General features: G+C 50.1%; 2 protein-coding genes across 3 annotated transcripts in view; one reads left to right on the top strand and one right to left on the bottom strand.

Moving 5' to 3' along the window:
• Positions 1-3,782, top strand: part of LOC115416639 (phosphatidylserine decarboxylase proenzyme, mitochondrial-like) — a gene marked incomplete at its 5' end in the record, with an annotated part of 14,255 nt that extends 10,473 nt beyond the window's left edge. The window contains 4 exon segments of the mRNA XM_030130475.1: positions 123-246; positions 372-518; positions 654-814; positions 2,994-3,782. Of these exon segments, the coding sequence (XP_029986335.1) occupies positions 123-246; positions 372-518; positions 654-814; positions 2,994-3,275 (714 nt within the window).
• A 631-nt stretch (positions 3,783-4,413) lies between these two features.
• Positions 4,414-13,113, bottom strand: LOC115416643 (RING finger protein 224-like). 2 transcript variants are annotated; one of them, XM_030130485.1, is made up of 3 exons: positions 13,086-13,113; positions 7,321-7,581; positions 4,414-4,826 (listed from the first exon to the last, which is right to left on the bottom strand). In XM_030130485.1, the coding sequence occupies exons 2-3, from the start codon at positions 7,561-7,563 to the stop codon at positions 4,494-4,496; spliced, it is 576 nt and encodes a 191-aa protein (XP_029986345.1). In that variant the 5' UTR covers positions 7,564-7,581; positions 13,086-13,113; the 3' UTR covers positions 4,414-4,493. The 2 variants fall into 2 exon arrangements, with proteins under 2 accessions (XP_029986345.1, XP_029986346.1); XM_030130486.1 differs by lacking the exon at positions 13,086-13,113 and having other exon boundaries at positions 7,321-7,618.
• Between the last annotated feature and the right edge of the window lie 1,717 nt (positions 13,114-14,830).

Raw genomic sequence — 14,830 nt, 5'->3', positions numbered from 1 at the left:
GTCTGTGTGTGTGTCTGTCTGTCTGTGTGTGTGTCTGTGTGTGTGTCTGTGTGTGTGTGTGTGTGTGTGTGTGTGTGTCTGTCTGTCTGTGTGTGTGTCTGTGTCTCTGTCCATCTGTCCAGACGTCTCCAGCTGATGGGCGGATCCTTCACTTCGGTCAGGTGAAGAACTCAGAGGTGGAGCAGGTGAAGGGCATCACCTACAGCCTGGAGAACTTCCTGGGTCCACAAACAAGGCGGAGCAATGGTAAGACCACACCCACTGTTTTTTTTTTAAGGAACTTCCTTCTATGGACAAGGGGGCAGGACATTTGTTTTTGAAGCTCCAGGTGACAGTTGTGTTACAGCCTGTGGGCGTGTCTGTTGTTTCAGACTCCGCCCCCTCCTCCTTTCAGGACGGCCTCCTGTGGCGTCCTGACACTCAGCTGTTCCACGTGGTCATCTACCTGGCACCAGGTGACTACCACTGCTTCCACTCCCCCACCGACTGGAGGGTGGAGCTACGACGACACTTCCCAGGTATGTGGCTCCACCCACCTGTTCACATGGTCACCTCCTCCATCTGTTTACTCCACCTGTTTACCTCCACCTGTTCACTCCTCCAGCTGTTTACTCCACCTGTTTCCTCTCTCTCTCTCTCTCTCTCTCTCTCAGGTTCGTTAATGTCAGTTAATCCGGGCGTGGCTCGTTGGGTCAAAGAGCTCTTCTGTCTTAACGAGCGTGTGGCTCTCACCGGCCAATGGGAGCACGGCTTCTTCTCGTTTACAGCGGTTGGAGCCACAAACGTCGGTTCCATCAGACTGTACTTTGACAAGGTGAGAAAAAGACGACAGTGACCGTTTGTGTGTACTGACTCGTCTGTTTTGTGTAACTTGTCTGTTTTTAGTGACTCATCTTTTTTGTGTAGTGACTCGTCTGTTTTGTGTGACTCGTCTGTTTTGTGTGACTCGTCTGTTTTGTGCAGTGACTCGTCTGTTGTGTATAGTGACTCGTCTGTTTTGTGTAAAGACTCGTCTGTTTTGTGTAGTGACTCGTCTGTTTTGTGTAGTGACTCATCTGTTTTGTGCAGTGACTCGTTTGTTGTGCATAGTGACTCGTCTGTTTTGTGTAGTGACTCGTCTGTATTGTGTGACTCATCTGCTGTGTGCACTGACTTGTCAGTTTTGTGTAGTGACTCGTCTGTTTTGTGTAGTGACTCGTCTGTTTTTAGTGACTTGTCTGTTGTGTGTAGTGACTCGTCTGTTTTTAGTGACTTGTCTGTTTTGTGTAGTGACTCCTCTGTTTTTAGTGGCTTGTCTGTTTTGTGTAATGACTCATCTGTTTTTAGTGACTCGTCTATTGTGTGTAGTGACTCGTCTGTTTTTAGTGACTCGTCTGTTTTGTATAGTGACTCGTTTGTTTGTGTAGTGACTCATCTGTTTTGTGGAGTGACTCGTCTGTTTTTAGTGACTCGTCTGTTTTGTGTGGTGACTCGTTTGTTTTGTGTAGTGACTTATCTGTTTTTAGTGACTCATCTGTTTTTAGTGACTCGTCTGTGTTTAGTGACTCATCTGTTTTGTGTAGTGACTTGTCTGTGTATAGTGACTCGTCTGTTTTGTGTAAAGACTCGTCTGTTTTGTGTAGTGACTCGTCTGTTTTGTGTAGTGACTCATCTGTTTTGTGCAGTGACTCGTTTGTTGTGCATAGTGACTCGTCTGTTTTGTGTAGTGACTCGTCTGTTTTGTGTGACTCATCTGCTTTGTGCACTGACTTGTCTGTTTTGTGTAGTGACTCGTCTGTTTTGTGTAGTGACTCGTCTGTTTTTAGTGACTTGTCTGTTGTGTGTAGTGACTCGTCTGTTTTAGTGACTTGTCTGTTTTGTGTAGTGACTCCTCTGTTTTTAGTGGCTTGTCTGTTTTGTGTAATGACTCATCTGTTTTTAGTGACTCATCTATTGTGTGTAGTGACTCGTCTGTTTTTAGTGACTCGTCTGTTTTGTATAGTGACTCGTTTGTTTTGTGTAGTGACTCATCTGTTTTGTGGAGTGACTCGTCTGTTTTTAGTGACTTGTCTGTTTTGTGTGGTGACTCGTTTGTTTTGTGTAGTGACTTATCTGTTTTTAGTGACTCATCTGTTTTTAGTGACTCGTCTGTGTTTAGTGACTCGTCTGTTTTGTTTAGTGACTTGTCTGTGTTTAGTGACTCGTCTGTGTTTAGTGACTCATCTGTTTTCAGTGACTCGTCTGTGTTTGGTGACTCGTCTGTGTTTAGTGACTCGTCTGTTTTTAGTGACTCTGTTTTTGTGACTCATCTGTTTTTAGTGACTCGTCTGTTTTTAGTGACTCGTCTGTGTTTAGTGACTTGTCTGTGTTTAGTGACTCATCTGTTTTTAGTGACTCATCTGTTTTTAGTGACTCGTCTGTGTTTGGTGACTCGTCTGTGTTTAGTGACTCGTCTGTGTTTAGTGACTCATCTGTTTTTAGTGACTCGTCTGTGTTTGGTGACTCGTCTGTGTTTAGTGACTCATCTGTTTTTAGTGATTCGTCTGTTTTTAGTGACTCGTCTGTGTTTGGTGACTTGTCTGTGTTTAGTGACTCATCTGTTTTTAGTGACTTGTCTGTGTTTGGTGACTTGTCTGTGTTTAGTGACTCATCTGTTTTTAGTGACTCGTCTGTTTTTAGTGACTCGTCTGTGTTTAGTGACTTGTCTGTGTTTAGTGACTCATCTGTGTTTAGTGACTCATCTGTTTTTAGTGACTCGTCTGTGTTTAGTGACTCGTCTGTGTTTAGTGACTCGTCTGTTTTTAGTGACCCCTCTGTTGGTGACCCCTCTGTTGGTGACCCCTCTGTTAGTGACCCCTCTGTTAGTGACCCCTCTGTTGGTGACCCCTCTGTTGGTGACCCCTCTGTTAGTGACCCCTCTGTTGGTGACCCCTCTGTTGGTGACCCCTCTGTTAGTGACCCCTCTGTTGGTGACCCCTCTGTTGGTGACCCCTCTGTTGTGCTCCTCTCTTCAGGAACTGCAGACCAACGCTCCTCGTTACAGTAAAGGTTCGTTCCACGACCGCGCCTATGCCGCTATAGATGCACAGGTGTCCCAGGGGGGCGTGGCCTGTGCAGACGGAGGGGGCGTGGCCTGTGCAGACGGAGGGGGCGTGTCTCTTCAGAAGGGCGAACCTCTGGGGGAGTTCAACCTGGGCTCCACCATCGTGCTGCTGTTCGAGGCCCCCAGAGGATTCACCTTTAACCTGCAGCCCGGACAGAGGATTCGCATGGGGGAGGGGCTCGGCAGCCTCTGATTGGCTGAGCCACGGGGGGACTCCGACACCCAGAATGCCTTGTGCCTCATGAGGGCGAAATGCCAAAGCCGCTCACCTACATGTACAGGTGAACTGTGACTCCGCCCACCAGACGTGTGACTGAGGTTAAAGGTGGAAGGAAGGTGATTGGTGGAAACCTCAGTTGACTCCTCCCACAACCCAGATTCCATGTTACCATTGTCCAATCAGAACACTTGAACCTCAGCTTGTTTGTTTTTTTTGTTTGACAAAATGTAACAGCATGACCAAACTAAGCCCCGCCCCTTTGACTTTTTTTGTAAAAATATTTTTTCCATTCGTCAGGGGCGTGGTCTTCATTAGGGTGTGGGGGCGTGGTCTTCATTAAGGCGTGGTCTTCCACTGGAGTCAGGTTTCCTGGAATCAAACGTCCTTTACGTCCGAAAAGCAAATGTTCGTAAAAACAAACGTGGACTCACATTTGACGTTTTCTGTCTGAACTTTGATAATAAATAACATTCGATAAAGTGACGCGTGCAGAACTTTCCTTCTTCAGTGATCATTGTGTCGTCTTCATCTTGTCCTTGTTTTTGTTTTATTTATATTTTTATAAAGGATTCAATTAAACAGAATCAGGAGGTTAAAGCGTTTTATTCAGACTGTTAAATATCCTGTTTGAATTTTGTGTGGAACTAAATCTGTCTCATCAGATTCTGAATTAGAAAAGCCATGGAATTTCTAGCACTGACATTTTTTGCACCGAAATTAAGTATCTGAATTTTTTACCTCTCAGTTTTACTGTGTTTATAAATTTAGAATTTAAAAATTTCAAATGCAAAACATTCCGATCACACATCCGGGACACCAGGGAAAAGCAATCGATTCTGTCTGAAGTCGAACCGACAGCCAGCCAATCCAGTTCTGTTAGGTTGGTCATGTGACGCCGATGCAGGAAGACGGTCAGCACGGATGTGTGGTCGGAATTTTTAGCATCAGAATTTTTTGTGTCTGAATTTTTTGCGCCTGAATTTTTTGCATCTGAATTTTTTGTTTTTTTCTAAATTTATGAACATAGTTGAATTCAGAGACAAAAAAATCAGATACTTAATTTCAGTGCAAAAAAAAATTCAGTGTTAGAAATTCAGTGACTTTTCTAATTCAAAATCTGATGGAACAGATTTACTTCTGTAGTTTTCATTCATTACCACCACAGGTCACTTTTAGCCCCACCCCCCTGCTTTAGCCCCGCCCCGGGCAGCAGAACCAACAGCACAGCCAATAGGAGGAGGTGGGGCAGCAGTTGCCGTAGCGATGGAAGCGGGGCTCGGCCAATCCTCCGTGGGACCAGCTGTCGTCGGCCGCCTCCTTCCCCAGCCACAGCTTCCCGTCGGGGGTCGTCTCCCCGGCGACGGGCCCCTCCCTGCGGGCGGAGCTCCAGGAGGAGGAGGAGCAGGAGGTGGCGGTCTGCTGGGACTTCACCCCCAGGAAGGAGGCCAGGTCCAGGTCCAGGTTAGAGGCTCCTCCTCTGGGCCGAGGGGTGTTCTGTCTGCACTGGGGGCAGGGGATCCACACCTGGACCAGAACCAGAAAAAGGACAGGGTTAGCAACCAGACCCAGAACCTGGACCAGAACCAGAAAAAGGACAGGGTTAGCGACCAGAACCAGAACCTGGACCTGAACCAGAAAAAGGACAGGGTTAGCGACCAGAACCAGAACCTGGACCAGAACCAGAAAAAGGACAGGGTTAGCGACCAGAACCAGAACCTGGACCAGAACCAGAAAAAGGACAGGGTTAGCGACCAGAACCAGAACCTGGACCAGAACCAGAAAAAGGACAGGGTTAGCAACCAGACCCAGAACCTGGACCAGAACCAGAAAAAGGACAGGGTTAGCGACCAGACCCAGACCCTGGACCAGAACCAGAAAAAGGACAGGGTTAGCGACCAGAACCAGAACCTGGACCAGAACCAGAAAAAGGACAGGGTTAGCGACCAGACCCAGACCCTGGACCAGAACCAGAAAAAGGACAGGGTTAGCGACCAGAACCAGAACCTGGACCAGAACCAGAAAAAGGACAGGGTTAGCGACCAGAACCAGAACCTGGACCAGAACCAGAAAAAGGACAGGGTTAGCGACCAGAACCAGAACCTGGACCAGAACCAGAAAAAGGACAGGGTTAGCAACCAGACCCAGAACCTGGACCAGAACCAGAAAAAGGACAGGGTTAGCGACCAGAACCAGAACCTGGACCAGAACCAGAAAAAGGACAGGGTTAGCGACCAGAACCAGAACCTGGACCAGAACCAGAAAAAGGACAGGGTTAGCAACCAGACCCAGAACCTGGACCAGAACCAGAAAAAGGACAGGGTTAGCGACCAGACCCAGACCCTGGACCAGAACCAGAAAAAGGACAGGGTTAGCGACCAGAACCAGAACCTGGACCAGAACCAGAAAAAGGACAGGGTTAGCAACCAGACCCAGAACCTGGACCAGAACCAGAAAAAGGACAGGGTTAGCAACCAGACCCAGAACCTGGACCAGAACCAGAAAAAGGACAGGGTTAGCGACCAGAACCAGAACCTGGACCAGAACCAGAAAAGGACAGGGTTAGCGACCAGAACCAGAACCTGGACCAGAACCAGAAAAAGGACAGGGTTAGCAACCAGACCCAGAACCTGGACCAGAACCAGAAAAAGGACAGGGTTAGCAACCAGACCCAGACCCTGGACCAGAACCACAGAAAGGACAGTGTTAGATACCAGAACCAGAACCTGGACCAGAACCACAGAAAGGACAGTGTTAGATACCAGAACCAGAACCACAAAAACTACAGCGTTAGCAATCAGAACCTTCAGAGCCAGAACCCAGACCTGAACCCGCTTTAACCTCTACAGGTGTAACTGGACCATGTTGAGGGTTCTCTAAAACTGTCCCTGTGTGTCCTGGTCCATGTGAATCCATCTGTCTCTGAGGCTCCGCCCACACAGTAGGAGAAAGTGGTCCGGATCAGATTTAGGACCGCATATGAAAGTGGTCCGGGTCAGATTTAGGACCGCATATGAAAGTGGTCCGGATCACATTTAGGACCGCATATGAAAGTGGTCCAGGTCAGATTTAGGACCGCATATGAAAGTGGTCCGGGTCAGATTTAGGACCGCATATGAAAGTGGTCCGAGTCAGATTTAGGACCGCATATGAAAGTGGTTCAGATCAGATTTAGGACCGCATATGAAAGTGGTCCGGGTCAGATTTAGGACCGCATATGAAAGTGGTCCTTATCAGATTTAGGACTGCATATGAAAGTGGTCCGGATCAGATTTAGGACCGCATATGAAAGTGGTCCGGATCAGATTGAGGACCGCATATGAAAGTGGTTCGGATCAGATTTAGGACCGCATATGAAAGTGGTCCGGGTCAGATTTAGGACCGCATATGAAAGTGGTCCTTATCAGATTTAGGACTGCATATGAAAGTGGTCCGGATCAGATTTAGGACCGCATATGAAAGTGGTCTGGATCAGATTGAGGACCGCATATGAAAGTGGTTCGGATCAGATTTAGGACCGCATATGAAAGTGGTCCGGATCAGATTGAGGACCGCATATGAAAGTGGTTCGGATCAGATTTAGGACCGCATATGAAAGTGGTCCGGATCAGATTTAGGACCACATATGAAAGTGGTCCGGATCAGATTTAGGACCGCATATGAAAGTGGTCCAAACTGTGAACAAAGGTTTTTGGACCTGGTCCCGGGGCAGAACCAGCTCCAACAGGACCTGGATGCAGGTGCTGGTGTATTGGCTAACACTGCTGCTTAAAGGTGGTCTGGACCACCAGCTGATGGTCCCTGGACCATCAGCTGATGGTCCAGGGACCACAGCTGATGGTCCAGGGACAGCTGAGGGAAAACCAGAACTGAATCTGGAGCCGACCCTAGACCCTGACATTTAAGGAACGTGATGGTCGTCCACTCGCGGACGGACCGCCGCCGGTCTGGAACCTGTGGATTCAGGGGGCGTGGCCCGTACCGCCCGCCCACCCACCCCGCTGATGACATCATCACTCACCTGTTCGTTGATCACCGTGTCCAGTCTCTTCAGACAGGCCTGGCAGAAGGCGTGGCCGCAGTGCAGTCGCCGTGGCAACCGCGCAGCCAAGTCATAACTGCCGAAGCACACGATGCACACCAGGTCCTGCTTCCTCAGCGATGTCATCGTCTCCATGTCAACGGGAGGCGGAGGAGGGGGGAGGGGCTGTTGCGTCTCCTCCTCTTCTTCTTCTTCGTCCTCTTTTTTCTTGATGTCCAACATTTTGTCCTGATTGGATTTCTGTCCGAACAGAAACGAGGACAAAGACACGGTCAGAACCGGGCCTGCTGGGGGGTCAGAACCGGGCCTGTTGAGGGGTCAGAACCGGGCCCGCTGTGGGGTCAGAACCGGGCCTGCTGGGGGGTCAGAACCGGGCCCGCTGTGGGGTCAGAACCGGGCCTGCTGGGGGGTCAGAACCGGGCCTGTTGAGGGGTCAGAACCGGGCCCGCTGTGGGGTCAGAACCGGGCCTGCTGGGGGGTCAGAACCGGGCCTGCTGGGGGGTCAGAACCGGGCCTGTTGAGGGGTCAGAACCGGGCCCGCTGTGTGGGTCAGAACCGGGCCACTGGGGGTCAGAACCGGGCCTGTTGAGGGGTCAGAACCGGGCCCGCTGTGGGGTCAGAACCGGGCCCGCTGGGGGGTCAGAACCGGGCCCGCTGGGGGGTCAGAACCGGGCCCGTTGAGGGGTCAGAACCGGGCCTGTTGAGGGGTCAGAACCGGGCCCGCTGTGGGTCAGAACCGGGCCTGCTGGGGGGTCAGAACCGGGCCTGCTGGGGGGTCAGAACCGGCCTGTTGAGGGGTCAGAACCGGGCCCGCTGTGGGGTCAGAAACCGGGCCCACTGGGGGGTCAGAACCGGGCCTGTTGAGGGGTCAGAACCGGGCCCGCTGTGGGGTCAGAACCGGGCCCGCTGGGGGTCAGAACCGGGCCCGCTGGGGGTCAGAACCGGGCCCGCTGGGGGGTCAGAACCGGGCCTGTTGAGGGGTCAGAACCGGGCCCGCTGGGGGGTCAGAACCGGGCCTGGTGGGGGGTCAGAACCGGGCCCGCTGGGGGGTCAGAACCGGGCCTGCTGTGGGGTCAGAACCGGGCCCACTGGTGGGTCAGAACAGGGCCCGCTGTGGGTTCAGAACCGGCCCGCTGGGGGGTCAGAACCGGGCCTGGTGGGGGGGTCAGAACCGGGCCTGCTGTGGGGTCAGAACCGGGCCCACTGGTGGGTCAGAACCGGGCCTGCTGTGGGTTCAGAACCGGGCCTGCTGTGGGGTCAGAACCGGGCCCGCTGTGGGGTCAGAACCGGGCCCGCTGTGGGGTCAGAACTGGGCCTGCTGGGGGGTCAGAACCGGGCCCGCTGTGGGTCAGAACTTGGCCTGCTGTGGGGTCAGAACCGGGCCCTCTGGTGGGTCAGAACCGGGCCTGCTGTGGTTCAGAACCGGGCCCGCTGTGGGGTCAGAACCGGGCCCGCTGGGGGGTCAGAACCGGGCCCGCTGTGGGGTCAGAACTTGGCCTGCTGTGGGTTCAGAACCGGGCCTGCTGTGGGTTCAGAACCGGGCCCGCTGTGGGGTCAGAACTTGGCCTGCTGTGGGTTCAGAACCGGGCCTGCTGGGGGGTCAGAACCGGGCCCGTTGAGGGGTCAGAACCGGGCCCGCTGTGGGGTCAGAACCGGGCCCGCTGGGGGTCAGAACCGGGCCTGTTGAGGGGTCAGAACCGGGCCCGCTGTGGGGTCAGAACCGGGCCCGCTGGGGGTCAGGACCGGGCCCGGTGGGGGGTCAGAACCGGGCCCGCTGGGGGGTCAGAACCGGGCCCGCTGTGGGGTCAGAACTTGGCCTGCTGTTGGGTTCAGAACCGGGCCTGCTGGGGGGTCAGAACCGGGCCCGTTGAGGGGTCAGAACCGGGCCCGCTGTGGGGTCAGAACCGGGCCCGCTGGGGGTCAGAACCGGGCCTGTTGAGGGGTCAGAACCGGGCCCGCTGTGGGGTCAGAACCGGGCCCGCTGGGGGTCAGAACCGGGCCCACTGGGGGGTCAGAACCGGGCCCGCTGGGGGGTCAGAATCGGGCCCGCTGGGGGGTCAGAACCGGGCCCGGTGAGGGGTCAGAACCGGGCCCGCTGGGGGGTCAGAACCGGGCCTGGTGGGGGGTCAGAACCGGGCCCGGTGGGGGTCAGAACCGGGCCTGCTGTGGGGTCAGAACCGGGCCCACTGGTGGGTCAGAACCGGGCCCACTGGTGGGTCAGAACCGGGCCCGCTGTGGGTTCAGAACCGGGCCCGCTGGGGGGTCAGAACCGGGCCTGGTGGGGGGGTCAGAACCGGGCCTGCTGTGGGGTCAGAACCGGGCCCACTGGTGGGTCAGAACCGGGCCTGCTGTGGGTTCAGAACTGGGCCTGCTGGGGGGTCAGAACCGGGCCCGCTGTGGGGTCAGAACCGGGCCCGCTGTCGGGTCAGAACTTGGCCTGCTGTGGGGTCAGAACCGGGCCCACTGGTGGGTCAGAACCGGGCCTGCTGTGGGGTCAGAACCGGGCCCGCTGGGGGGTCAGAACCGGGCCCGCTGTGGGGTCAGAACCGGGCCCACTGTGGGGTCAGAAACTTGGCCTGCTGGGGGGTCAGAACCGGGCCCGCTGTGGGGTCAAACCGGGCCCGCTGTGGGGGTCAGAACTTGGCCTGCTGTGGGTTCAGAACCGGGCCTGCTGGGGGGTCAGAACCGGGCCCGCTGTGGGGTCAGAACCGGGCCTGCTGTGGGGTCAGAACCGGGCCCGCTGTGGGGTCCAGAACTTGGCCTGCTGTGGGGTCAGAACCGGGCCTGCTGTGGGGTCAGAACTTGGCCTGCTGTGGGGTCAGAACCGGGCCTGCTGTGGGGTCAGAACTTGGCCCGCTGTGGGGTCAGAACCGGGCCTGCTGTGGGGTCAGAACCGGGCCCGCTGTGGGGTCAGAACTTGGCCTGCTGTGGGGTCAGAACCGGGCCCGCTGTGGGGTCAGAACTTGGCCTGCTGTGGGGTCAGAACCGGGCCTGCTGTGGGGTCAGAACCGGGCCCGCTGTGGGGTCAGAACTTGGCCTGCTGGGGGGTCAGAACCGGGCCTGCTGGGGGGTCAGAACCTGGGTCTGGGTTTGGAGGTGTTGTGAGTTTCTCAGGTGGACCTGTTGAACCAGCGTCCACAGTCAGACCCTAAAAATCAAAGACATGTGACTGAAGGTGGGTTCACAACGACTGCACTGAGGTCATTTCAAACATTTGTTTCAAAAGCATCTGAAAAGGACCGGGATTCATGGGAAATGTAGGCTGTGGGTCATGTGATCTGATTTACATTTGAATTGTTTTTCCTTCAGTTCTGTTGGGTTTGGAATTCTTTAGTCTTTTTTCTGTGTATTGTTCATTTCTGGGGAGGTTTTCATATCAGCCTTCTTTGGTTTCTGTCCTCTCCTGCACAATGATGTTCTGTGTTTCAAAGTTCTTTTTTTAAGTTTTCTCTTGCTGTTTTATGATGTGCTAATTAATGAATTAATTAAAAAAACAAACAAACACACAAACAGACCAGAGTTCGTTTGTCAGAAAGTCTAGACTTTGTTTTTGGTGTAAACACAAACATGAACTCTGATTTGAACTGAACAAGTGGACCCAGGACCACCTCCTGTAGGTGGTCTGGAGGTGGACCCAGACCAGGTGGTTCTGGGTCCACTTCCAAACAGACTCTGGTCCGGTCCGGTTCTGCTGTGAACAGAACCGTGCTCCAGCCCAAACACACCACAGAACCATCAGCCTGTTTGTTCTAGATGAGCCACCGTAGCCTCTGGGAGGAGCTGAGCATCATGGGTAATCAGAGCTAACACTGAGCGTCTCCTGGACATGTGGTCACATGTCCATTTGACCAAACTGGGTCCGGTCAGCTGTTGTGGACAGCAGACAGTATTTAAAGGTGTGTGTGTACAGACAGGATTCCAGACCCGTGTTCACGCAGACCTGAACAGACCAGCAGCTGTTCTGTCAGACCATGGACTCACATCCGAAACACTGTCCAGGTATTCAAACACAAGTTCATCCGTCTGTTCCTTGTCATGTGTGTGTGTGTGTGTGTGTTTTCTTCCAGGTCAGTAAATGAACAGTTCATGTGGTTTGTGTGATTCCACATCAGAATGTGTGTCGTATTAAACTGAACTGTGTCAGTGAAGGAGCACATCTGAAAACAGCTGTCAATCAAACCGCATTCAGCCTTCGGACCCGCCCTCCCATTAGAGCGCAGAAGCTCAGCGTCCGGCCCGGCCGAGCTCCGCCCACGGCTCCGTTCACCCCCAGAGACGCCGAGCATCCAGGGGCGGGACGACAGGTGTGATGTGTCCAGTGCTGGTCCAGTCTGTAGTGGTTTTAAACCAGTTCCACTCAGTCCCATTGAAGTGCATGGACCAATGAGAACGCAGACACGGGAATGGAGGAGGAGTGAACAACATCCAGTCCACTGATCTGGGATCAGACTGAGTCTGAACCAACTGGTCTGAGAGATGAACGGGTTCAACACATTTGGAGTCAATGAAATGAAAACAACTGAACAGATTTGAGCATTTAATGGGAGTCATGTTAGGGTCAGAGGAGCTTCAGCTGCAGTCGGACACAAACACCTGGGATCTGAACCCACAACCACCGTCCACTTCCTGTTCCTAAAACTCCGATTATTTGAATTCAACACTTGTTCATTTTGTTTAAATTCTGATCCATCCACTAAATCCATCCCATAATAAACAGTGTTAAATTCCTACACTAACACCCTTCAACCAGTGAGTACAAATACACACTGAACATGTGACCAAAAATAATAAGAATATGACCCAGAGGTGGAGTGAACCACAGACAGAAGAAATAAACAAATACATTCAACTATTTCAACATAGAATATTGGGTTTGTACAAAAAATGTGGTTGGTTTTCTTTACAAACTTGTTATTTAAAAGATTCAAAATCTGACAGTTATTGAATATTCAATATTTTTGTTTATGGCTCAAGTTGATGGAAAAAAATTTAAATAAATAAATAAATAAATAAGTAAAACAATGATAATGATGGTGGTGATAATAATAATAATAATAATAATAATAATAATAATAATAATAATAATAATAATAATAATAATAATTAGTAGATCACCCCATCACCACCAAAATGTACTCATTTCTTCCTTGTGCCAGTATCAACATTTCCTGAAAGTTTCATGAAAATCCGTCCATAACTTTTTCAGTTATCTTGCTAACAAACAAACAAACAAACAAACAAACAACAAACAAACAAACCCTGGCAAAAACCTACCCTCCTTGGTGGAGGTAAAACCAAAAGCTCCGACCCTTCGGTCCTGTCTGAGTCAGATCCAGTCCAACCTCTGTCTGTTCACACGTCTGCAGCTCTGACCCACACACACATTCCATCAGATAACTGTGACATCACTGTGATGTCATCAGTCAGTCCTGCAGCTCTGACCCACACACACATTCCATCAGATAACTGTGACATCACTGTGATGTCATCAGTCAGTCCTGCAGCTCTGACCCACACACACATTCCATCAGATAACTGTGACATCACTGTGATGTCATCAGTCAGTCCTGCAGCTCTGACCCACACACACATTCCATCAGATAACTGTGACATCACTGTGATGTCATCAGTCAGTCCTGCAGCTCTGACCCACACACACATTCCATCAGATAACTGTGACATCACTGTGATGTCATCAGTCAGTCCTCATATTCTGTCTTGTGTCCGTCTGTAAACTCACCCACCTGTGGACTGACTCACATCCTCCTCCTCCTCCTCCTCCTCTTCTTCTTCTTCTTCTTCTTCTTCTTGTTAGTTTCTCCCTTTTGTCGTCTCTCTCTCTCTTCCGTCGTTTCTCTCCATCTGGTTCAGACTCTTTTCTTTCCTCTTCACTCTTTTTTTTCCTTCTTTCTCTTTGGTTTGATTTTTTCCCTTTATTTCTTCTCTTTTCTTCTTTTATTGTGTTGTCGTCTATCTGTTGTTATTTTTCTTTTGTTTCTTTTCTTCCTGTTGTTTTATTCCTCGTCTCTTCTTCTTCTTCTTCTTTGTGCTTCAGAGAGAGAGAGAGAGAGAGAGAGAGAGAGAGAGGCTGTCCCATTAATAATTGAACCTCGCTCGGCCACAGCAGACGTTGACTCAGCTTTAGTTTATTTTCACTGATTCGTTCGTGAACGCCTTCATCATGTTTTCAGAACATAAACTGAAGTCATTGTATAATTAACATGTGACATGTTCACAGAAAAAGTCCAAATAATGTTGTGTTGAATGTTGTTATTTATTTCATTTGTTTATTTGACTTAAAAAACATAATAAATACAAAACATTGATTATTATGAAGATAAATCCAGATCAATAAGTGATCAATATCTGCAGGTATGTGTCATAATCAACATGTAAACAACAACAGAAATAATAATCTAATGGGATTAATTATTGATCTGTCACGTGATCAGCCAATAGAAAGTGGAGCTGATCTCAGGTTTCTATTGGCTGCCGGCGTCGGCCTATCAGGTTACAGCACGGCGCTGTGGTTGCCTAGCAACAGCCAGGTAAACACACAGACCTTCACACAGTTTAAGGATCAGCCAATCAGAGTCCAGAATTCTGTCTGTCACACAACGGTCCGAGTGTCTGAAGTCTGTCTGATCAGATCTGGAATTAGAAAAGCCATGGACTCCAGAGCACTAGCATTTGTTTTGCACTGAAATTAAGTGTCTGACTTTTTTATCTCTGAATTCGCCCGTGTTCATGAATTTAGAATAAAAAAAATCTGATGCAAAAAATTCAGAATCAAAAATTCCGATCACAGATCCGGGACACCAAGGAAAAGCTACTGATTCTATCTGAAGTGGAACCGACAGCCAGCCAATCCAGTTCCGTCAGGTTGGTCATGTGACACCGATGCAGGAAGACGGTCAGCGCAGATGTGTGATCTGAATATTTTGCTTCTGAATTTTTTGCATCTGAATTTTTTTGCATCTGAATTTTTTGCTTCTGAATTTTTTGCTTCTGAATTTTTGCTTCTGAATTTTTTGCATCTGAATTTTTTGCATCTGAATTTTTTGCTTCTGAATTTTTTGCTTCTGATTTTTTTGCATCTGAATTTTTTGCTTCTGAATTTTTTGCATTAGAATTTTTTACATTTGAAGGTTTTACATTTGAATTTTTTACATTTGAATTTTTTGCTTCTGAATTTTTTGCTTCTGAAGTTTTTGCTTCTGAAGTTTTTGTATTTGAATGTTTTACATTTGAAGGTTTTACATTTGAATTTTTTACATTTGAATTTTTTGCATCTGAATTTTTTGCTTCTGAATTTTTTGCTTCTGAAATTTTTGCATTTTAATTTTTTGCTTCTGAATTTTTTGCATTAGAATTTTTTACATTTGAAGGTTTTACATTTGAATTTTTTACATTTGAATTTTTTGCATCTGAATTTTTTGCTTCTGAATTTTTTGCTTCTGAAATTTTTGCATTTTAATTTTTTGCATCT

The sequence above is a fragment of the Sphaeramia orbicularis genome, unplaced genomic scaffold, assembly GCF_902148855.1.
Source record: "Sphaeramia orbicularis unplaced genomic scaffold, fSphaOr1.1, whole genome shotgun sequence".
In the NCBI taxonomy this organism is placed as follows: domain Eukaryota; kingdom Metazoa; phylum Chordata; class Actinopteri; order Kurtiformes; family Apogonidae; genus Sphaeramia; species Sphaeramia orbicularis.
This window is presented reverse-complemented; position numbering and strand designations above follow the sequence as displayed.